The sequence below is a fragment of the Triticum aestivum genome, chromosome 2D (genome assembly GCF_018294505.1).
Source record: "Triticum aestivum cultivar Chinese Spring chromosome 2D, IWGSC CS RefSeq v2.1, whole genome shotgun sequence".
NCBI classification, from domain to species: Eukaryota; Viridiplantae; Streptophyta; class Magnoliopsida; order Poales; family Poaceae; genus Triticum; species Triticum aestivum.
The window spans coordinates 49,878,657-49,903,588 of NC_057799.1; the positions used below are offsets into that span (position 1 = coordinate 49,878,657).

The 24,932-nt window shown below is 43.0% G+C and overlaps 1 protein-coding gene and 2 non-coding genes across 3 annotated transcripts; all 3 read right to left on the reverse strand.

Moving 5' to 3' along the window:
• Positions 1-2,147: 2,147 nt before the first annotated feature.
• Positions 2,148-10,205, reverse strand: LOC123051480 (beta-glucosidase 5). The gene is made up of 14 exons (XM_044474362.1): positions 8,685-10,205; positions 7,828-8,129; positions 7,694-7,757; positions 7,312-7,370; positions 7,135-7,210; positions 6,974-7,045; positions 6,548-6,635; positions 6,171-6,429; positions 5,839-5,954; positions 5,556-5,770; positions 4,212-4,240; positions 3,101-3,203; positions 2,922-3,009; positions 2,148-2,805 (listed from the first exon to the last, which is right to left on the reverse strand). Exons 2-14 carry the CDS (start codon positions 7,954-7,956, stop codon positions 2,574-2,576), a joined length of 1,530 nt encoding a protein of 509 aa, XP_044330297.1. The 5' UTR covers positions 7,957-8,129; positions 8,685-10,205; the 3' UTR covers positions 2,148-2,573.
• Positions 10,206-10,265: 60 nt separating this feature from the next.
• TRNAG-UCC (transfer RNA glycine (anticodon UCC)) lies at positions 10,266-10,337 on the reverse strand. The gene has a single exon. It is a non-coding gene; the product is annotated as a tRNA-Gly (tRNA).
• A 5,036-nt stretch (positions 10,338-15,373) lies between these two features.
• Positions 15,374-15,445, reverse strand: TRNAG-UCC (transfer RNA glycine (anticodon UCC)). The gene has a single exon. It is a non-coding gene; the product is annotated as a tRNA-Gly (tRNA).
• Positions 15,446-24,932: the final 9,487 nt, after the last annotated feature.

The window sequence follows — 24,932 nt, forward strand, 5'->3', positions numbered from 1 at the left end:
ACCGCACTCCATGCAAATCTAGCGAGCACACAGCCAAAGAACACATGGTTCGCGTTTTCCCCTAAACTGCAAGTGGTGCACGTTCCGTCCGCCGGCCCATTGCGTTTGGCCACGTTATCCGAAGTAGGTAAGCGGTTGCGAAACATTTGCCACAGGAAAATCTTGATTTTGAGAGGAATGCCAGCCTTCCATAGCCCCCTAGCTATATCCAGCGTAGTACCCTCGGAGAGCTTGTCGTATAGGGACTTGACCGTAAATCTATTGGAGGAGGTTAACTTCCACGTAATCGTATCCGCCCCATTACTACGAGTCAGCCCTCCCAAGTTAGCCGTCAAAGCGTCCCAGCTAGCGGCCTCCGTTGTCTCTAGAGTCCTAATAAAAGAGATGGCTGGAGACTGGACTCGCATAGCATCGGCCACCATAATGTTGGTGTCCGTTGCCAATTGGTACAGTTCCGGGTGGGATTGCCACAACGGTTCCTGACCCCACCAATGGTCGAGCCAGAAGCGTGTGGACTTGCCATCGTTTACTCGGAACTGCGCATCCACTGTAAAAGCCGGTCAAACCGCTTGGACCCCGTTCCAAAAGGCCGAACCGTTGCTTTTAGCCTTGAACAAATTCCCATCCGGGAAATATTTAGCCCGGAGGATGTCTGCCCAGAGTCCCGACTCGTTTTGGGCGAGACGCCACCACCACTTAGTAAGCAGGGCCACGTTCATGAGTTTAGAGTTCATAATACCTAGGCCGCCAAAATTTTTTGGCCTACAAACCGCTGCCCATTTCACTAAGTGGTACTTGCGCTTGGTCCCAGCTCCTTCCCAAAAGAACCGGGAGCGCGGAGTATCAAGTCTAGCGTGAACCCCGTCCGCAAGTAGGAACATTCCCATTGTGAATATAGGAAGGGAGGATAAGCTCGAGTTGGTGAGGATAAGCCTCGCCGCCGAGGACATAAACCTGCCCCTCCAAGGGCTCACTCTGTTAGCGACTTTCCCATACAGCGGCTCCCATTCCGCTATGGTTAGTTTCTTGGTCGAGATCGGGAGGCCCAAGTATTTAATCGGGAATCTCCCTAGCTTGCAATTAAGTAGATTCGCAATCCGAGTGCTTGCTAGATCATCCATCCCAACGGTGATCACTTCGCTCTTCAGAAAGTTGATCTTAAGCCCCGATAAAATCTCGAAAGCAAGCAGTAGTAACTTGATGGTAGCTATGTTGTGGTCGTCGGGTTCGAATAAGAGCATCGTATCATCTGCGTATTGCAGATGCGTAACCCCACCAGGAATAAGGTGGGCTACCAGCCCTTTAATGTGCCCCGATGCCCTCGCTTTATTAATCATGGCCGCCAGGGCATCCGCAACAAAGTAAAAAATGAGCGGCGAGCTTGGGTCTCCCTGACGGAGGCCACGTTTGTTACGGAAGAACTTGCCCATTGTGCCATTGACATTGACCGCCGTGTGCCCACTACACACGAGGTGCATGATGCGATGTACGAATCCTGCCTCAAAACCCTTTTTGAGGAAGACCTCTCTCACGAACTCCCAGTTCACGCGATCGTAGGCTTTCTCGAAGTCTAATTTAAGCAGCACTCCCTGTGCCTTGGTCCGTTTCAACTCGTGAACGATCTCTTGTAACGCAATTGGTCCCTCGAGGATGTTACGATGTTTGAGAAAACCCGTTTGACTAGAGCTAATAACTCGTTGAGCGACCGGAGCCAAGCGCGAGGCATAAGCTTTCGCACAGATTTTGAACGGGACGTTAATCAAGGTAATGGGTCTAAAAAGCTTAATGTTATCCGCCCCTTTCACCTTAGGAATAAGGCTAATGGCTCCATAGTTCAAACGGGATAGGTCGACCGTGCCTAAAGCGAAGCCGTTGACATTTGAATAGCTCATTCCGGGGGCTGAAAGACATCTGTCAACATGTGTGTTGGCTTAGCTGCAGTTAGTTGGACATGGACTAAGCTGAAATAGGTTGTCTTTTAACTAAAGCCTTTGTTGTTGTTGTTCATTGTACTTGTTATGTCTGTCAAGTTTGAGCAAAGTTATAAGTTATTCTAAAGAAAAGAAAAAGGTAAATTGTAGAAGGATAAAAAATGAGACATTCCTTTCAAAACTAATATGACCAAGACCAAGATGGCACCAGTTCAAGGATCGAGAGAAGACTTATTCTTTCAAAATTTATCTCATCCAGACCATATAACAGCCATAGCCAATTAACTTCCCAATTTTCATAAGTTTAAAAAAGGGAACTTGTATTTTTCATCCTCGGTTAGTTCCTTGGGTTGTTTTCGTCGCCATCAACTTACACTTGTAATTTCCGCAAAAAAAAAACTTACACTTGTAATGTTTGACTTGCAATTCCTACAAATAGCGGGGAAGTCACCCCTGTAGTGACAAAACAGCCCACAAGTCAGCTAAACATACTTCTTCCCGGGCCGTCTGGCTACCAGTTCTTCCTCTCACGCCCCCTTATTTTCAGAAAATAAAGTTGAAGAATCTGCTGCTCAATAGAGTGGCCTTTTGTTAGACTTCGACAGGTGCGTGCATACATACATGTGACGCCGGAGCACCAAATTAGAAGATGGTCGTCAACCTCAGGTCCTCCTGCACCCTTGGTACTCGAATAGAGGATCCATTCTTTTTCAGGAAGCTGGAGTACCAGCGAGCAGAGAGCCTGGCTTGCCGCGGCCTCCTTTCGTCATCAAAATCCACGCGGTACAGGCCGTACTTGGACTCGTATCCTGCCAGGAGCTCGAATAGATCCATGAGTGCCCAGGCGAAATAACCCCTCACATTAACCCCATTCCTGCAGAACAACGAGTGTCAACAGGGTGATGGAACACCAAACTTTATCTTTGTTTTCTTTTTTTGAGTCTCAAGCATTCGCGGAGAGATATGCAAACGTGTGTGAAAATTGCTAACCTTATTGCATCTAGTGTGCTTCCCATGTAGCTGCTCAGGTAATCAACCCTGTAAGCATCATCAAGGCTGTCGTTGGCAGATCCCACACCTGCTGACACGAAGAATAATACAGCTGAGGTTCAAGAAGATATTTGGTTGGTTAACGTAGGTTTGCTTCTTGCTAAACTATATGTGCTTGCCATTCTCGTGGACATAAAGTTGAGTTATCCCATAGGTTTCCTTCAGGTACCCGAGGACAAGTTGCAACCCTTTGGGATCACTTGGAACATTTGTTGGGGCTCCCTGCAGACCAATAGAGACCGTAGCTTTGTCATGAATCAGCATCAGTTTGTCAACCTCGATCACATCTGCTTGATGCGTGTTTTTCTTATTTAATCTCCGAGCCAGTTTGGTATTTCTAACTGAATGGTGCGCAGCCAAAAGAACTATGAAAACATTTTCACCCCCTAACTGTTGGCTCAATGTGCATTGCACCCTTCCACTCTCTAGTACTGTAACCCCGAACTAACAAAACTGGGTTACCGCCCCCACCCCCTTCAGACCATCCCAAAGTGTTCTTTTCAAAATCGAGGGAAAAGATTTGCCTCATTCATTAAACAAGGAGGCGGTGAAATACAAGGTTCTTATTTGCCCCAAAGTGGTTTTGAATAACTGCAAAACGGGTTTAGATGACATGGTGCCTATGTGTATGCCACGTCGCCTCTACATCATCCAAAACCTAGCAATAATAAAAAGAAAATGAGATATTAAAATAATCGCTCCAATCTTGGAATAAAAAAGCATTTGCTTTTAGACATTAATTTCTCTTCGAGAGAAAATTTCAATTATTAGTTTTTGGGGAAACTGAATTGAGAATGTTTCTAGAAACATTGAAAAACGCCGAGAAATTCTTTGGTGAGATTTGTGGTTACTATTTTAAACAAAAATTACTTGTGTTTTTTATTTGGAAATCAGGGGGGTCAGCCTTTTTATTATTTATACCTTTTGAAAAGTTTGAACTTCTAAACAATGATCCTTTATATTTCTAGTCTTTTCTGCTATTAAAGATGTGGTAAACATATAGTTTTGACATGCCATCTAAAACCACTCTGGAGTAGCGTGAGATGTTCTACCAGGTTTTGAGAGTTAACGGTTAGATTTGTCTTCTATCAAAGTTTAGGATTGTAATGTGCACTCAGTCAAGAGTTCAGAGGTAGTAACTCATAGATGCACACAGACAAAAGATCCAAGAACATAGATGCACTCATAGTTGGTAACCCTTCACAAAAAGCATTGATGAGATGGTTTTACCTGACCAGCAGGTGGTTCTGTCCTAGAAGCTGCAGCATAGAAACAAATATCTAGTTAGGGTAACCAAGGCATATAACTGCAAAATAGAACTGTTGAAAAAAATTTGTGTAAAAAATTGGATTGAAATGGTCAAACAACAGTTGTGCCGCCTAGAAAACTATGGTAAAACAATATAACTTGATAGAGATACTATACCTTATAAAGACAGCTATTTTATTTTATTTTTGGATAATTCATGACATGTAAGTCGCTAACCCATCTGCTAAGCACAGCCAGCCTTAGCCAGCTCCACTTAATTTGAGCAACTCTAACAGATTCTCTCAAAAATGCATCTTTTAGAACTGAAAAGGGTAGCCTTTATAATATTTTGAAGGCTTGAGAAATAGTGTGCAAACTCAGATTCCCTAAAAGCTACTTCCTTTAATTTCCCTCTCCTATTTCTCCGACGTGTGTGCATATACACTGTAATTAAACTTCAATTTCGCATAGATATAAACCATACTTTTCACATTTCAACATCACACACTTCAATAACATTCAAATCCAAATTTTAAAATTCAAAGTGAAACATAGCACTGGTGTTCTGCTCGTTCAACAAGTCGATGTACCGATTCATCTTTGCCCGACAAAGAAACAACACCAAGCATCACAATTACACAAGAACATAAAAAACCAATGAATCAACAATCTATCTCAAGCTATCATCCTCTGTAATTTAATCTCTGTCACTCTCAACAACACATCCCTCTGTAATTCTATTTCTCTCTCACTCTTCATCTCTGAAATACCATCTCCCTCTCACTCACCATCTTCCGTTTCTCTCATCTCTCGCTCTCAACTCTCAGCAAAACAGCAGCAACAGCAAAGTAGCAGCAGCAGCAGCAGCATAGCGGTACCAGCAAAGTAGCGCCGACAGCAGCATAGCAGCCCAGCAAAATAGTGTCACTTGCAGCCTCAGCTGGGTACCTCCATCCTCCTGCTAGGAACCCCTAGATCCAACCCAGACCCACTTAGTTCCCTAGGACATGAATCAAAGCCAACGATACAAATTGCACAACAGGGCAATGGACGCCAAGGTCGACATGGCTTCCGACGCCAAGTTTTTAGCCAACATGAATGCCAACAACGAAAATATGAAAGCATGCAGTTAAGGGATGAAGGACATGAATGATGTGATAATGCCTCGCTTCGCCAAGCTGGACATAGCGCAAGAGTCTAGAGCGCCTGAGGCATAGGCTAAGAAAGGTGCTATTTTTACACAGGCTATATTGGTGAAATTGACACGCTTCCAGGCGTGCTCAAGAAAAAGAATTACATAGGTGGATGCCTCTATAAACTGTTTACCTCTGTAATAAATTGACATGTCCCTGTTGTAGTCTCGGATACCTGGTTCTGTCTGGCGGTCACTCACATAGAGAGAAAAGTAGTGATTTAATCCGATAAAATCAAAAGAACCCTTGATAAGTTCAGACTGGACTTTTGTGAAGGATGGAAGACGAGAGCCAACATTTTTCTTCATCACCTCTGGGTAGTCCCCAAACACCAAAGGCTCTAGTATCCTGTCAGTATCGCAGTTAGGCTCCCAACATGCATAGTTCCCATGTAAAGATGGAGATAAATATCATACCAGCCAAACATGAAATCCTTGCATCTTTGAGTTGCTTCTAAATCTGCGGTGGAATCTGTGAATGGGTAACTCCAGAAGGAGTAGATATTTATGCCCACAACTCCTTTTTGCACAGCCTACATCCATAAGTTCCTTCAGTGAGACCACACTCTTTAGCTATGAAGGAAAAAGGGAATATCGTGCTGAAACATCAAACATGCAAAAAAGATGAGTCATGAAATGGTTAACGTGTAACGAATGAAAATTTTGGCTTCACCAACGACCTAAGCTAAGATGTTTATAAAGCTCACAGTTTCTGAAGAAGCTAGCAGCTAAGATGCTAAGTCACTCACTTGATACTTTTCTCTGTACAGTCTGGCAACTGATGCATGCGCCAATAAGTAAGTATGAACTGCTATGTATGGTTCAGTGCTGGAGTTCCCAGCTGTGCACTTTGTTATTCCAAATGGATCTGAGCATCGACCAGGTGGTAATTGACCACTGCCGTAAGCGGCAATTGCACCAATGTTTGGCTCGTTCACTGTAGTCCAGTAAGTGACTCTGCCTCCAAACTCCCTGAAGCAAACATCCGCATATGCCGTGAAATCTTCGCTGCATTTTGCAGATACAAAAGTATTAATAGGACCACTGCATTGTAATTATGTAACTGTTACTACAAATTGCTGCTCCGAGAGAAATTATTTATTTGTGAACCCTTGTATAAACTTACATAATTCTGGGGCTTAACCATCCACCATACTCGTCTTCAAGAATTTGAGGGAGATCTAGATGGTGAAGTGTGATGTGTATTTGAATACCTGGACAAATTAACTTTGTTGGTGCATACCTAAGCCATAACTGCATTTGGATGCTCAAAGACCAAAATATATACTCCACTCGCTCTGCTATGTATGTCCTAAGCCCACCAGGCCACCACACACATACAAAGAGAAAACTAATTCTACAAAAGAGTTAATGAGAAATGAGTATGCATAGCCTTATCATATGACATGCTACAACCACATGACCTCTTCCAAATCATTAAAGTAGGGGTAGAAGCATTGTATCAACTACACTTGATTCCCTGAATGGACAAATATTTGGCGGAGACTCCTGAGGCCAAGGACATGTATAGAGAAATAGAAAGAACAATTACCATGTTTCACAAGCTCATCTATGATGTTATTATAGAATTGTAACCCTTTTGGATTGACAGCTCCACGGCCATCTGCAAACCAGAAATTTTGCTGAAATAGTTAGAAAAAAACGAAATTGAGAAAGGGCTTTTTGTGATGGACCTTGTGAGGAATTATGTACTTGGAATGAGCCTTGACCAGGAAATGGAGAACCTATAGGCCTCTAGGCCTGTCTCAGATATGAGCTTGATATCCTCCTGAAATATCGGAATTACTAAACCTGAGAACTGCTGAAGTATTACTACAGTTGATGCGACCCAGAGAAACACCAGCAGAACATTTTGCTCTTATCATTTACCTTGTATTTATGGTACCCGTCTGCAGTAACATCTCCTGTGCTTTGGTCTGGCATTTTACCTGTCAACACAAATCAACAACGGTCAGCTTGGTCAACCTGTGCGGCTATGATTACCATGCCCAGTTTAGCTCTGCTCTAGCAAAAAAAAAAGGTTTATGTGGAAGTGTTTGTCTGAGAGGGAGCTGATCTCAAATTTCTACTACATTCATCAGGAAAATGGATCACAAATTCTGCCAGACTCTATTCGTTGGCATTTGAAATACAAAAAAAAAAAATAAGCACATGCTATATCAACTCTTTATACAAAACTTTCTGCCGAAAATTTAATGGCGCGTTGCAGCACATCAAAACCAGAAAGATAAATAGCATAGTAGCAACTTACCTGCATGAGTGAAAGTGTCCCAAAAGCTTGGCCTCCTACCATCCTCAGCAACAGCACCCTCATACTATATGCAAATGCAATATCTAAATTTAGCACACCATGATTTTCATCGAAAGAAGATTCCATTAGCTTACTTGATATGCTGAGGTTCCAGATCCAAATACGAAATCCTGGGGAAAATCACTTCTTCTGAAGCCAAGAATGGCAGCTGCATCCTGAACCCAGAGGGACAGCAAGATGTACAAGAAAGCAGTAGCACCCATGTATCTATCTTCTTGTGTTGATTTGTGCCCTTTGGGGAAGGATTTATGCCAACTCTCCTCAACCCCATCTTCGTCCAAGTCAAATAAATAGCCCACAAGTCAACTCAACTCAACCTCATCTTCATCCAACTGCCATGTACATCGTGCTTGCTTTGCCTTCATGGCGTCAGACCCTGTACAAAGTGATGGAGTCACGCTCTTAATTCTTTATATAATAAAATATCTTATCTTGAGTCATGATACATATCCCCCCCCCCCACCCCCCTCATGATCTGTGCGTCAACTGGCCCTTCAAGACTGCACGATGCACATTAAATAAGTTGGCCTAATGCGTCAGAGATTAAATGGAAATGCAAGAGACAAAACACCACTCAACGGATTAAGAAAAGGCACACTTCAATAATGAAGCCCCATGCGGATCACAAGGATGACAGGAGAAAGGATCTTTTGTTTTTCTAGAATATATGCGCCTGGAAAGTGCACGTCATTTTGTATTAGAAGAAAAAACCTTGAAGCAACGACACTCTTACAGCAAAATAATACGAAAGGCAAAGCGAAATAAGCAACAAATAAAATATGAAAGGAAAAACTAGGAAGCGAGGGGGGAAACTGTACAGCTATCCTAGGGGAGAACTACGGGAGCGCACCCACAGGAGAAAGGCTCATGAGAATGCATAATTGGATATCAGAAACTATGACCGGGGTGGATATTGAGCATCAGCATCTACCTGCCCGTCCTCTCCTTCAGGTTCTTGTTATGGCAACAATAAGTTGCAGTTGAACAGCACCAGCAGTCGCTGTAGGTAGCACGTGGAGCAGAAGAACAAACACTAACATGTGCAGAAGAAGTGTGATGGGGTTCATGTGGCTAGCTTGCATTCTTGCCGCCGGAGAACATGAAGCCGCCTTAGATAGCCAGTTGACAGAGAGCACTACTGTCAGACGTTGAGGGCTCGAGGCAGATCCTTCTCTTTTTTTCTCTTGCACACTCACAAGCACTTACACCAGTAGGAGATATTAGTATCTTCCGACAGTGCATAGATCTGCATTTTCCAGGGTGTAACTCAGGGAACCAACCATTTCACTCCATTAAGCTCAAACCTGCCTCTTTGTTGGCTCCCTGCTCCACCATCTTCTGCGGAATGGCTCTTGCATCTTCCCATCGGCCCTTGACTGCATAGAAGTTGAGCAGAAAGGCATAACGTCCATCATGTTGTGGCTCTAGCTCAGTGAGCCACTTCCCTACACGAGTTCACCAACAGTAATATAATCGTGCATCCGGCATGAAGACATCAGCGCACCCTACTGCGATGCGCATGTCTACATTGGCATATCCAACAGCACAGTTTCAGCCTCCTGCACGCCCAAGGGGATCAGCTAACCCATGGTGCCTAGATCATTGCAAGCCCTCCATGGTGCCGGGTAGACTGGAAAAAATTCCGTTCATCCACACAACTTGTGTGGGTGCACACCGCACAAAGCCGCAACAGATGACTGGTTATGCACAAAACCCTTTCCGAGCATCCTTTGGAACAACTCAAGTGCACGCTCACCATGGCCATTCATTGCAAGCTATCTGGTCACTGAATTCCACAGCACAATTCACGGCGGCGAACGCAGTCACACACCACGCCTCCTCCACGCACCCACACTTGCAGTACATGTCCACCGGCGCGGCCTCAACCATGCCATCCCTTTGCCTCCCTGCAACCCCTCCATTTGCAGATACCGATGGACCCATCAATCCCTCTCGACCACACCAAGACACACCAGCACCGGTACATCTGACTTGAAAGCCTCCCCCCATAATCCGGTCAAATGTGCGCAGCGCCTTGTCGAACTCACTCCCCTGCACGCACAAGCGGCGCGTCGACCATTGCGCTCCAAGACAACGCCAGGTTCCGCTCCGGCATTCTTGCAAACACTTCCCGCGCTGCCGCAGGTCGCCGCTCTTGCCATGCGCCCATGCCTGGACAACATTGCGTTCGATGAGGCGGCGCCCGGGTCGAACACCTTGCGCGCGTGGGGCGGGAGGCCACGGGCGCAGTAGAGTTTGAGGAGGGAGTTGGCGACGACGGGGCGGATGCATCCAGCGGAGTGGAGGGACGGAGGCAGACGAGGCGAGAGGGCAGCGAGCAGGAGGAAGAAGGTGAATGGGTAGGCCGGGTCGCGGCCCGGATGCGAGCGCAGCCGTGGGAGGGCGAAGCAGAGCGGCCAGCTCACCCATTTGGCTTTCTCTTCGCGTGATTTTGGCCAGTGTTGTGAACAAAAGAAGCGTCGTCTTCACTGCAAGCGAGGTGCAAAAAAGATGCGTCTGCCGGGAGTCGAACCCGGGTCTATTGCTTGGAAGGCAATTATCCTAACCGTTGGACTACAGACGCCTTGCGTGTCAACTTCAATAATACAGATATATTATAAGTGCCTACTTGGAATGAGGACACAAGCAAAAGATCATTACGCTCTACACCATGCCCTTCATCATCATTTCAAAAGGATACAGAACTAAATCGCAGGTGTTAATATATACCAGTAGAATGCTCGTGCGTTCTGAAAGAAATATGTTGCTGAGCTTATATGAAGATAATGCAGGTTAAATTTCACAGGTAGAGCAATATAAGATGGTCACAATTGCATAATAATTGAAGTCCACTTCACTTGTAATGCAAACTGACAAAAATGGCAAATTGACAATATGTACATATAAACATATACTCCCTCCGTTCCCAAATATAAGTCTTTCTAGAGATTCCATCAAGTGACTACATACGGAGTAAAATGAGTGAATCTACACTCTAAAATATGTCTACATACATCCGTATATTGTATTCCACTTGAAATGTCTAAAAAGACTTATATTTAGGAACGGAGGGAGTATAATATATAATAAAACTAAAAGTGAAACTAACATAATTGTTTTATTTTATAAAACATAAAAATTCTTGTTCTTTTTTCACATAACTTTTCTTCGAATGAATGTTTGATTATGTAGAGGCCAGTCGCCAGTGGACGCGGAGTTTCTGCTCCCGGGCTCATCTACACCCGATCTAAAAAAATCAAAACAAATACTAGAAAATTTTAAAAAATCATTTTTTGTGTCATCTTTTTTGCCAAGAGTTGCTCAGATGTCCAAATGAGTTGAAATTTGGAGTGGACCTCACACATCAAATTATCTACCACACAAAAACAATTTGGATTTTTTTGAATTTTTCTAGTATTTCTTTTGATTTTGTTTTCTGAGTGGGAGCAGATGAGTCTGGGCACCGAGTTGGATTTCTGCCAGTCGCCAGGGCTACTTATCGCTTACTAGGAGAGAGACCTCCGTCTCGTCTTCAGCGATCCGCCATACGGGCCGGCCCAACAAGTTCTTTTCCTAAGCGCGCAGATAGCGTCGTTCTATTTTGTGTGCGCAGATTTCTTTTTCGGTGTGCTTTGCTTCGTTTTCCTTTTTCTTCTATGCAGTTCTTATTGGCCTTTTTTCTTTTCCTTTCTTTTATTTTTTTTCTTTTTCCAAATACATGTTGACTTTTTCAATGACGTCGTACATTTTTTGTGCACACACGTCACATTTTTTGATACACGTGAACATTTCTCTAATACATGATTAAACTTTTTCAAATACATCTTTGTAACATTTTTAAATACATGCTAAATATTTTTCAAATACACATTGAACATTTTTAAAATGATATAAAAAATTTATTGTACTCCACAAACATTCTTTAACATTGTATAAACATGTTTTTTTATTATACTCCACGAACATTCTTTAACATTGTATAAACATGTTTTTTAGGTAATGAACATATTTTTTAGATGTGTGAACATTTTTTAAATGTCATGTAGATTTTTTAACTACGGAACATTTCTTTGTTTTAGTTACACAAACAATTTTTTTCAATGCCACATACATTTTGTGAAACACGTGAACATTTTTAAATGTCACGTACATTTTTAACAATGTTAAAAAAATTAGTTACAAAAACATTTTTTTACATTGTATAAACATTTTTTAAAATTTTCAAGAAATTTTTAAAACACATAATTTTTGTAAATGTACATACGTTTTTTGAATTGTACAAACATCTTTAAAAAGTTGATAAAACATTTGTCTTACACTCCATGAATATTTTTAAATGTGCGATGAACACTTTTAACATTTAACTAAATTAATTTTTGGAATATATGTGTTTAGAAATTTTCAAAATATAAACAAAAGAAAAAAAACAAAACATGGTGCATGACATCAGCATGATGATTGCACATGGCTACTGGGCCGGCTCACTACCGGCTTCCGTGTAGGTGAGCCGAGCTATTGTCTCACATAAAGTAAGACATAGTCGCGCCCGGCGATCCTTTCTTGAAACTTATTCTTTTAGCGTAAACTTTGCAAACTGGAGTAAGACCCATGCTTTATGGTTACTATGACCATATATATAGCATGTTTCTGAAGTTGACATAATCTTCAATATTCATGTGAGAAGTCAAGACCAAGAAATTTGCTATAAGCTTTGATCTTCTCGTGCCCGGCTATAATTTCGCATTACAAAATTTTGCTCACTTGAATGTCTTGCTTAAAAGAAGACGAAAGTGATAATTGAGCATATGTCACTTGCTTATTGAATGGCGACCCGCAAATGGAGGTGGAGCCGGTGACGACAAGAGCGCGGGGATCCAAGGTCGGGCAGGGCAGGGAGGTGAGGGCATCTTCAACGGCGACCCACAAATTCCTCCCGCATCCATTCGCGGATAGGGGCGGACCAGTCCACGGACACGGATGCGGGAGACCGTCATCAAACGCTGCCCGCATACATCCGACCTCTCTATTTTTTTTAAAGCTCGCGTTCCAATAGTCGCATACATAGAGTTTAGACGTTGAAATAGACGCATACATAGAGTACAGACGTTCAAAGAGCCGCATGCAGTAGTAGCTCAAATTTAAACAAAGTTCAAATATTACATTCCAATATTGTTGTCCCTTCAAGCGTCCACTAATGCTCAAGCGGATCTTCTTTCAGCTGCTTGTGAGTTGGTCGATGACGAATTTGTTGATGCATTTCAATAAACTCTTCAAATGTGGTCGGATTCTAGTTTGAAAATTCGATAGGATCATTCATGTTCTCAAATTCTAAAGTTGCGGCAACATCCTCACCCTCATCCTCGACGATCATGTTGTGCATGATCGCACAACATGTCATCACCTCCCACAAGGTCTCTGGATCCCATTGTTTAGTACGTCCACGAACAACTACAAAACAGGCATGCAGAACTTCAAATGCCCTCTCGACATCCTTTCTAGCTGCTTCTTGTCTTTGGGCAAAGTGAGATTTTTTTCTGGCCAGCTGGATTAAAGATGGTGCTGACAAAGGTAGGCCATGGAGGATAGATACCATCAACCAGATAGTAGCCCATGTTGTACGCATGTCCATTGATAGTATAGTGGCAAGGAGGGGTTTTTCCTTCTGTCATCCTCGCAAACAACAGTGACCGCCGCAACACATTGATATCATTGCGAGACCCGAGCATGCCAAAGAAAAGCATGCCAACTCCAAAGACCATGTGATGCAACTGCTCCATCAGTGTCAAATCGTCGCGCGCCCTGTTGCGGTTGAGCACTCGATGGCCCTTGATTGATCCCTTGAAATTGAGAACATGCTCCTCTGCATGCTCCGCGTTTTCATGGACCGCCTGCATCATCGCTGTCTCATCTGTGTATTCTCCTCATCGGACGACTTAACTTAGTGCTCGTATATGTACTCCAAATCAGAATCCATTGCTCGAAAGAAGAAGGAACTACCTGCTTAGCTCCGACAATTCATTGAATAGTTGTCGGGCATGATGAATATAGTAGGAGCGTATGGTATCTAACGGGGTGGTCAGAGGAGATGGGTTGAACGGCGATGGATGAGAAGTGGGGTGGAACCCGGCTAAAATGCTGGAGGTGACGGAGACGTAAAGTTCCGGCAGAGGTATTGCGTGGCGACCGGGGTGATGGAGCGGCGGCCAAGGTAAGAGAGAAAGAAGGAAGGAGAGAAAATGAAGAGGATGGAGGCGCGGGGTCCGGGAAGGGTTTTGGGTGGACCGGGGCTGTCGGAGTCCTACATGTCTGTTGTTGTCCGAACTTTCGCAAAGCCTCCACGTCTATCTCGGGTTTGCCTGAAAAGGTACGTCCGGACTGTCATGCGGACCGATACATACTCGCGTTAGATGGCTTCCGCAGTTCAGACATATACGGGCGGTTTGAGGGTCGCCGTCCCGGACGAGGCCCTCTTTAGAGCGGTGTGTGGGGTGTCTTTCGTGTGCCGCTCAGCTGCATGTGGGGGGTATCTTTCGTGTGCCGCTTAGCAGTTATGACGATCTTAGCATTAACCGGGCAACTCTCTTATGTTTAATTAATAGACGAGGCAAAAGAGCCTCTATTTTTTCTTTAAAAAAGAACGGAATCGTTCTTGAAGAAGGCGCGGTCGAGCCTGACCAGTGATCTCTTGGCCATTGGACCAAGTGCATAGGCGATGCAAGAGGGGGAGCTCGAACATCAAATTCAGCTGCACTGCTAAGAAAATAAATCAAATTCATCGTTACGAATATATTGTCACTACTGCTGTCTTGAACTAAACTTGGCAAACCAATTCATTTGCATACATGACGGTACTTGTTCGGAGGCTGTATCATACTACAGTTCAGAAGCATCAGGCGTTTCATGAACATTGATTCGCCATTATATTTCTACTACTATATTGTTCTGGATCTCATAATGCACACCATGAGGCATTCCATGAACATGAAGCATCCAGACGAAGCTGGAGCGAAAAGGGAATGGATCGACTCTCGAGTCTTCACTACAAGGTGCAGCCGCAGCAGAGGAAGAAGGCGCAGACCATGCCCACGAGCGCGACGGACTCGACGGCGGTGACGACGCCCCAGAGCACGGCGTCGACGGCGGGGTGGTCGAGCAGCAGCCCGGGCCAGCCGCGGAGGAGGTCGTAGGGCGAGCGCAGCGCGGCGCCCGTGTCCCGCAGCCACCGGAGCGTGGACACGAAGCCAGCGCCACCCATCACGCTGGTAGTTGTAGATTGTCAGCGGGAGCAAAGCTTAGCTACTGGTCTTTCAGCTGGCTGGCTTCGTAGAGATCTCTCCTGGTCTCTGCTCTCCCACGGTATATGCTTGGCCGGGCGCCACGCTCCCGTTGAACGTTTGGTGCGGGGTGGAGCGAGTCCGACGCGAGAAGCGTCTGGAGGCAGGGTGACGCGAGGTGGTTGGTTCCACGTGTGTGCGGGGGACGGGCCGTAGATCGCGCGGAGAGTCGTACTACGTGCTTGTCTGGCTTGGCTGCCGCAGGGTGTGCACTTCGGCACATGTCTGGGCGGACACGTGTAAGTACGTCATCGATGAAGGTAGAAAAAATAGGTAAACAAGGAAATGCGTCTGCCGGGAGTCGAACCCGGGTCTATTGCTTGGAAGGCAATTATCCTAACCGTTGGACTACAGACGCTGCTTGTGCCAATTTTTACGATGCAAATTATTCGTACAATGAGGGCGCAAGCGAAGGATCATCACATCATGCCCTTTTCACCGCGAGCGTTAAACCCATCGTATTCGTACCGTTTGAGCTTAGCCTTCTGTACCGTGACATGGCATCTCCAACGCGGACCCCGAAACGCCCGCAAAGCAACCATCCGGACCTCGCTATCCACACGACATTCTGCCATCCAACACAGTATTCTCTTGATCCGTGGAACAGTCTGAACGTCTATTCTCCCGTAAATTGGAAGCAAATTGAAGGAGCTTTGCGGGGTCCAGACCACCGTCACGTAGGATTTCGACACCCCTGGCCCACTCAAATCCCCTTCCCAGTCTCATTCTCTTCCACTCCGCCCCTACTCCCTCTTACTTTGCATCCGCACCCTCCTCCTCTAACAATGTCGTTGTACCTTTTCGTATGCCACCCAGGCATTGCCGGACGTCCGTAGCCACCACCCATGAGCCTGCTTGTCTTGTACTACGAGGCTGAGTTGTGGTGCCGTGCTTGGTTGACTGTATCCGCGGACTTCGTAGGCAGGAGCGCAAGGGGCGGGGTCTTTTGATAACGTGTGCATGATTTGTTTTATGTGTGAAAAGCACATTGCACCCTACAACATACACATCATCCAAGTACACCATCCGAAACTCCATCATGAAGTTTTGTGGCGCGGTTGATCGGTTGGAGGCAATGTGGCCATTGCGCGCGGCAACCATGGAGATCGTAAGTTTTTCTTCTTACTGCTCAACTTGTTGATTGATTGATTCATTCACTCAATGCTACTCTACATGTTAATTATGTAGCATGTACGCGTTGTCGTGATGTACCACAGGTCAGAGGGCAGACCATTCACGCACATACATTGTTGGATGAAGTTCAAGGGGCAGTATGTGTGGGACAACATGATCCATCCATGGAAAACTTGTTGAACATCTGGTAAATCTCGTTGAATTTGAACTAATTCTCGTTGAATTTGAACTGTTGTTGTACTAGACTTATTTGCATCCTATGTATGTATGGATGATTTGTCTTATTTTCTATCCGTACTTTGATGAATTCCATCGTGTTTGATGAAATTTGTCCTGTTAGTTGAAAATCAGTTTGAAATGTATGCAAATAGATTTGGATGGCTGGCTCCCCCATCCGTGTCCACTGACTGGCCCCCCTCGGTCCGTGGACGGATGCGGTGTCCGGTTTACGAGTTGGCGTTGGAGATGCCCTCAGCTTAGCCTTCTGAAATAGCGAACAGAGGTACTCTCGCCGTCCGGATTTATTAGACCCCTTTGTATGTTGGGTTTAACTTTGACCTTTATTAGACCCCTTAGGCTTCTTGGTCACAGTGTTCTCATTGAAGTGGTGCCAGTGATGGTGTCTTGGCTAGGAGGCCTCTCACCATGTTGTACCCTGGCCTGGTGGGCCCGACCGAGGACCCCCTCCCCCTCCTGTCGGTTCCAGAGTTGGCCACATCAGGTGGGCCATGAGACATAAACAGAAGGACCCCGAAGAGTTGTCGTATACTAAGAAGTTGAATTCGTAGAAGACTCGGTTTCCTCGCACGTAGCCGACTCGGATATTGTATCCGTAGGACCCCGGTATCTATATAAACCGAGGGGCCTGGCTCGTAGAGAACATAACATAATCTCTTTAGGCATTTGTATTTTGTACTTACTCCAACGCAATAAACACAAGCAGGACATAGGGTATTATCTCCTTGGAGAGTCCGAACATGGGTAAAACCTCATGTCTCTGTTACCATCGTACTTAGATGCTTATCTTGGGAACCTCTACCTTGAGATCTGCCGGATTTACCTACAGCGGCCGGTCAATCATCCAGTCACGTCAATCTAGCCAGCGCGAATGCAGTAGGCTCCCAACCGGTCTCGTCCGCTCTGAGTGGCATGAATGCGCGATGAAACTACTAGAGAAGATAGCGCGGCGAGAGTTTTGGGTGGGAACGCTCAGTCGGGTGCCTACATGGTGGACGTCCAAACGCTCGCAAATCCTCTTTCAGTTTGCTTCCGGTTTGCCAGAATTCAGACGTACAGATCGGTCTACTGGTGTTTGATGTACGGTGTTAAAGATAAAAAGGTGTCCAGACCACATGGTCCGGATGTTTACTACCGTTTTGATGGACAGTGTTGAAGATGCCCTCGATAGGAAACAACTTGTTGTCATTCACTTCTTGAGGGTACTTCTTGTCATTCACTTGGGTCGTTGCCGCTCGGCCTTCGCTAACTAGGCTTGGTTTATTAATGCCGACGCGACAATGTTTGGGGATGTGAGGGCATCTGTAACACCGTCCCCTAAGTTTTAGACTCATTATTTGTCTTTGGACAAGTTTGAATCAGTTTACGGACACAGATATGGGAGCCAGCTATCCAACCGCACTCGTAAGTGTGGTGTTCATTTGTGCCTGATGACAACCAAAAAGATGCGGATGTTTATAATTTTTACATGCACTCGATCACAAAAGAATCAGTTTGACTGTCCATGCAAAAAATAGCATTTTCGCCCATCTAGACCGGTTGTCCGAGCCTCCTCACTCACTATGTAACCTCCTCCTCATCGTCTGTCTCCTTCTCGGCCACCTCCAGCTCGGCCACCAAGCGCTTCAATACCCTAACGCGGATGACGCGCACGATCATTGCCGCATCGGCATCCAACTCGTCCATCCTCATGGTCAGCATATTGGTATCCTCCAAAGTGGCGGCAAGCTCAACACTCCACTCTTCGAGCTCCGCTTTCTTCTCTTCAAGGTTGATCCTATCTCGGTCGCTGCCATCAAGATGTTAATCCTCTCCACCTTCACGTTGGAGCGCTCGAGACAAGCAACCTCCTTCTTTGCCAAGATGCCCTCGAACCTCTCCGTCATCCTGGCCGTCTCCCCTTCTCGCTTCTCCTTCTCCTCCTCCCACTTCTTTCCTTGGAACACACTTCTATACTTTTGGGGTGGCTTTTTTTTGGGTCGGTTGGATCACTCGCTTCTTCCTCATTGCTGATGTCGGCGATCTGATGGAACTGACAATGAATAGTTTCCATTTGGGTTGCCCATTCGACTTCAACAAACAATGCAAGAGGGCGAAGCTCTTCTTATCCACCTTCAAGAATAAGTTACACGCACGTACAGGAGGGCTAAAAAGACATTGTCAACAAGTTGTCGGCCAATGAGCAACATGATACATCTCCAACGTATCTATAATTTTTGATTGTTCCATGCTGTTATATTATCATTCTTGGATGTTTTATAATCATTTATATCTTTTTTGGTACTAACCTATTGACATAGTGCCAAGTGCCAGTTGCTGTTTTCTTCATGTTTTTTACATCGCAGGAAATCAATACCAAATGGAGTCCAAACGCAGCGAAACTTTTTGGAGATCTTTTTGGACCAGAAGACATCCAGTGGGCCGGAGAAGCACCTAGGGGTGCTCCGAGGGGAGCACAACCCACCAGGGCGCGCCAGGAGGCCCAGGCGCGCCCTGGTGGGTTGTGCCCACATCGGGTGCCCCCTGAACCGCATCTTTGCTCTATAAATACCCCGATATTCCAGAAACCCTAGGGGAGCCGACGAAAATCAATTCCACCCGCCGCGCAGTCCAGAACCACCAGATCCAATCTAGACACCATCACGGAGGGGTTCACCACTTCCATTGGTGCCTCTACGATGATGCGTGAGTAGTTCTTTGTAGACCTTCGGGTCCGTAGTTAGTAGCTAGATGGCTTCCTCTCTCTCGTTTGATTATCAATACAATGGTCTCTTGGAGATCCATATAATGTAACTCTTTTTGCAGTGTGTATGTTGGGATCGGATGAACTTTGAGTTTATGATCAGATCTATCTTTTTATCCATGAAAGTTATTTGAGTCTTCTTTGACCTCTTATATGCATGATTGCTTATAGCCTCGTATTTCTTCTCCGATATTTGAGTTTTGTTTGGCCAACTTGATCTATTTATCTTGCAATGGGAAGAGGTGCTTTGTAGTGGGTTCGATCTTACGGTGCTTGATCCCAGTGACAGAAGGGGAACCGACACGTATGTATCGTTGCTACTAAGGATAAAACAATGGGGTCTATTTCTACATAAATAGATCTTGTCTACATCATGTCATCGTTCTTATTGCATTACTCCGTTTCTCCATGAACTTAATACACTAGATGCATGCTGGATAGCGGTCGATGTGTGGAGTAATAGTAGTAGATGCAGGCAGGAGTCGGTCTACTAATCTTGGACGTGATGCCTATATAATGATCATTGCCTGGATATCATCATGATTATTCGAATTTGTATCAATTTCCCAACAGTAATTTGTTTACCGACCGTTTGCTATTTTTCTCGAGAGAAGCCACTAGTGGAACCTACGCCCCCCGGTCTCTTTCTCATATTATTTACCTTTGAGATATATTTTCCTTTGCTTTTATTTTCAGATTTATTAAACCAAAAATACAAAAATACCTTGCTACAATTTATTTTATTTGGCGTCCGATCTATCAATATTTACAACTCTCTCACGTCCATTTGCCGATTTCTGGCACCGTTACCCGAAAGGGATTGACAACCCCTTTTACACGTCGGGTTGCGAGTATTTGTTATTGTGTGTAGGTGCTATTTATGTTGTGTTTCTTGGTTCTCCTACTGGTTTGATAACCTTGGTTTCATCACTGAGGGAAATACCTACCGTTGTTGTGTTGCATCATCCCTTCCTCTTTGGGAAAATACCGACGTAGCTTCAAGCCGCATCAAAAGGAATTTCTGGCGCCGTTGCCGGGCAGGATCTTCAACATATACCAGGTTCCTAATCACAAATCTCATCTACTCTCAATTTACATTATTTGCCATTTGCCTCTCGTTTTCCTCTCCCCCACTTCACAAAAATTTGCCGTTTTATTCGCCATCTTTTTCGTTCGCCGTTTTCTTGCCGGATCTGTTTTTGGGTGCAATCTTGTTGCGTAGTCACAATGACTCAAGAGAACACCAAGTTGTGTGATTTCTCAAATACCAACAACAATGATTTTATTGGCACTCCACTTGCTCCTCCCGCCACTAGTGCGGAGTCTTGTGATATTAATACTGCTTTGCTGAATCTTGTCATGAAAGATCAATTTTCCGGTACTCCTAATGAGGATGTCGCGTCCCATCTTAATACCTTCGTGGAATTATGCGATTTGCAAAAGTAAAAATATGTGGACAATGATGTTGTGAAGATGAAATTATTTCCGTTTTCTTTGCGAGATTCTGCAAAAAATTGGTTTTCTTCTTTGCCTCGCAATAGTATCGATTCTTGGAATAAGTGCAAAGATGCTTTTATCACTAAGTATTTTACGCCCGCAAAACTTATTTCCCTTAGAACCCAGATCATGAATTTCAAGCAACTTGAACATGAGCATGTTGCACAATCTTGGGAAAGGATGAAAATGATGCTAAGGAATTGCCCAACTCATGGGTTAAATCTTTGGATGATCATACAAAATTTTTATGCGGGGTTGAATTTTGTTTCTCGTAATCTTTTAGATTCCGCCGCGGGTGGGACTTTTATGGAAATTACTTTGGGTGAAGCAACCAAATTGCTTGATAATATTATGACAAATTATTCACAATGGCATACCGAAAGAGCTCCTACTAGTAAAAAAGTTAATTCGGTTGAAGAAATTTCTTCTTTGAGTGAAAAAGTTGATGCTCTTATGAAATTGGTTTCTAGTAAAAGTGCTCCTATTTATTTCAATGATATGCCTTTGTCTACTTTGATTGAGCAAAATAGTGATGCCGTAGATGTGAATTTTATCTCGGGAAATAATTTCAATAACAATGCTTATAGAGGTAATTTTAATCCTAGGCCTTTTCCTAGTAATTCCTCTAATAATTATGGTAATTCCTATGGCAATTAATCTTATAATAAGAATAGGAACACCTCTGATCTTGAGAATAATATTAAAGAATTTATCAAGACTCAAAAAGTTTTCAACACTACTATAGAAGAAAAGTTGAATAAGATTGATGATTTGTCTAGAAGTATTGATAGAATTTCTCATGAAGTATAAAATCTCAAGATGATAATTTTTGTGCCTAAAGCTGAGGAATCAATTAAAGCTCTTTATGTTTCCATGGATGAAAGTAAGAAAATAACCGCTATGCTAAGAGCTAGAAGAGAATTTTTAGAAAAAACGTTTTCTAGTGATTGCTTTCATAAAAGTGACGAAGATCTTAAAATGATTGGTGTTTCTTCTATTAATTCCTTGTTTAGTAAAGTTAAGATTGATGAAAAAGGGACCGGAGAAGAGTTGACTTTAGCTAGAAGGCGTCCCGATAATTCGGAGGGTGGAAATCTTGTTGAGAAAATTGATAAAAGTGGGTTCGAAGAGGTCAAGACTTTAACTAGTGATGTGCCCACTCTTTTGGATTACAAAGTCTTTAATTATGATAGTTGCTCTTTGATTGATTGTATTTCTTTGTTGCAATCCATGATAAATTCACCCCATGCTTATGAACAAAATAAAGCTTTTACTAAACATATTGTTGATGCTATGATGAAAGCTTTTGAAGAAAAGTTGGAATTATAAGTTTAAATTCCTAGAAAACTACATGATGAGTGGGAACCTACTATCAAAGTCAAGATTAAAAATTATGAGTGTTTTGTTTTGTGTGACTTGGGTGCTAGTGTTTCTACAATTCCGAAATCTTTATGTGATGTGCTTGGTCTTACCGATATTGAAGAATGCTCTTTAAATTTGCACTTGGCGGATTCTAATATTAAAAAGCCTATGGGAAGAATTAATGATGTTCTTATTCTTGAAAATAGGAATTATGTGCCCATTGATTTTATTGTTCTTGATATTGATTGTAATCCGTCTTGTCCAATTATTCTTGGTAGACCGTTTTTACGCACTATAGATGCCGTGATTGATATGAAAGAAGGCAATATTAAATTCCAATTTCCACTAAGGAAGGGTATGGAATACTTCCCTAGAACAAGAATTAAGCCTCCATATGAATCAATCATGAGGGCATCTTATGGATCTCGAAACAAAGATGACAAAACTTAGATCCTTGCTTTATGCCTAGCTAGGGGCGTAAAACTATAGCGCTTGTTGGGAGGCAACCCAATGAATAAAATTTTATTTTTGCTTTTTTTCTTTCTATTCTTGAGTGTTAGAAAAATTATGCTACTGTTATGATTGTGTTTTTTGTGTTTTAATTAGTGTTTGTGCCAAGCAAAGCCTTTAGGATCTTCTTGGGTGATAGTTGTTTGATCTTGCTGAAAAACAGAAACTTTCATGCCCAGAAAAACAATTGTTAAAAATCACAGGAGCGTGATAAAATACCCATTCTTTTTGCAGAAGATTAATATACAAATTTCTCACGTGGTCCTAATTTTTTTTAGAATTTTTGGAGTTACATAAGTATTCGAAATACCCAGATTTCTACAGACTGTTCTATTTTTGATAGATTCTGTTTTCTTTGCGTTCTGTGCTTGTTTTGATGATTCTATGGTTTTCTTTGATGAGTTTTTGCCATAGAAAAGTTGGAATACAGTATATATAATGCAATAATAAAATATGAATTGGTTTGATATTGTACTTATAGTAGTAATTTGCTTTCTTATACTAACGGATCTCACGAAGGTTTTGTTGGAGTTTTGTGCGATTGAAGTTTTCAAGTTTTGGGTTATCCTACGATGGATGAAGGAATAAGGAGTAAGAAGATCCTAAGCTTGGGGATGCCCATGGCACCCCAAGTTATTATCCAAAGAGAAGCAAGCAACTAAGCTTGGGGATGCCCCGAGTGGCATCCCCTCTTTCTTCTAACGACCATCGGTATTTTACTCGAAACTATATTTTTATTCGTCACATACTATGTGTTTTGCTTGGAGAGTCTTGTATGATTTGAGTCTTTGCTTGTTTTGTTTTGTGTTTTTTTGACCTGGTTGTTTTGTGTTTTTAGTATTGATTCCTTGCTATACACACCTATTTGAGAGAGCCAAAATTATGCCATGACTTGTTAGAATTGCTCTCTATGCTTCACTTAAATTTTTATGAGCTATGGATTTGCTCTAGTGCTTCACTTATATCTTTTTTAGCACGGTGTGCTTTAGTATTTTTGAATAAATTCTCTCTTGCTTCACTTAAATTAATTTGAGAGAAAGAAATATTATGCTCATGATCTTCACTTATATTTGTTTGAGCTTATCAAAAGCAACACATGAAAATTAGTCCCAAAGTGATAGATATCCAAGAAGGATATAATAAAAAAATTCATGAAGATCATTGGACAAAATAAACTTGATTCCTTGTAATAGTTTTGAGATATAATGATGTGATATGTGAGTCATTTTGATGAGTAATTGTTCTTTAGTAAGAATATTGGTGTTAAGGTTTGTGATTCCCTATGCAAGCACGAAAGTCAATAGTCACGCAACGAAATTATATCCTACTTGTGGTGCATTATTCGGTGTTAATTATGCTTAATGCTTGCTTATGAGATTATTCGTTTCTTGGTTGGTCGCTTCCCAATCTTTTGCTAGCCTTCATTTTGCACTAAGTATGATCTCTACTTGTGCATCCAAAATCCTTTAAACTAGTTTTGCCACATGAGTCCACTATATCTACCTATATGCGGTATTCTTTTGCCGTTCTAAGCAAATTTGTATGTGCCATCTCTAATTTTCAAAATATACTTCTCTTTTGTTTGTTCGTACCGCTCGCGAAGCGGTGATGGGTGGCTAATATTTTCCATGCTAGATGTGTTATTCTCACGATGAGTGTTTATTCACTTGTCATTGCACGAGAGTAAGGCAAAGGTATTAGGGATGCCAAGTCCCGAAATGAAAAATAAATTTACTTTATGTTGTCAAATAATAAACTCCTTGGAAAGTGTTGGTATGGAGGGCACCCGTGGATATGGTTAGCCATGGAAAGTGAAAGTATGGTGGAAAAAGGAATAAAATTTATTTTCTGTTTGGGAACCGCCTATGATATATCTAGCATGGAAAGTGTTGGGAACTCTAAGTCGTTTTCGTTGGTGGGAAAGGCACACCACCCAAAAAATTTTATCTCTAAGTTTTTCGCTTTGAGCTCTGGCACCTCTACAAATCCCTACTTCCCTCCGCGAAGGGCCTTTCTTTTACTTTATGCATTTTTTATTTTCAATTTGAGTCTCCATCTTCTCTTATAAAAGCACCAACTAGGATGCACTATGATCGTACTTGAGTATTCGGTGTAGTTAATATGTGAGTGCGTTTCATGAATGGATCAATGATTGAGAATGATGGGCTAGGGATAACTTATTTTAGCGTTGATATTTTGAAATACTTGGTTGCTTGTTGGTATGCTTGAGTATTTAAGTCATCATGTCAAAACTACACTATTGCTTTGAATCATATAAAAGTCCAAATGTCCATGCTATAAAGAAAATATTATGAGATGACATGTTAGGCAGCATTCCACATAAAAAATTCTATTTTTATCA

What these genes read in the sequence shown, in the direction of transcription:
- LOC123051480 (XM_044474362.1), bottom strand. Translation starts at nt 7,956, where the DNA reads ATGGGTGCTACTGCTTTCTTGTACATCTTGCTGTCCCTCTGGGTTCAG. An exon ending in CTGGAACCTCAGCATATCAA is followed by an intron (nt 7,758 to 7,827) that starts GTAAGCTAATGG and finishes ATTTGCATATAG; the next exon opens with TATGAGGGTGCTGTTGCTGA. An exon ending in CAGAACCACCTGCTGGTCAG is followed by an intron (nt 3,204 to 4,211) that starts GTAAAACCATCT and finishes ATTGGTCTGCAG; the next exon opens with GGAGCCCCAACAAATGTTCC.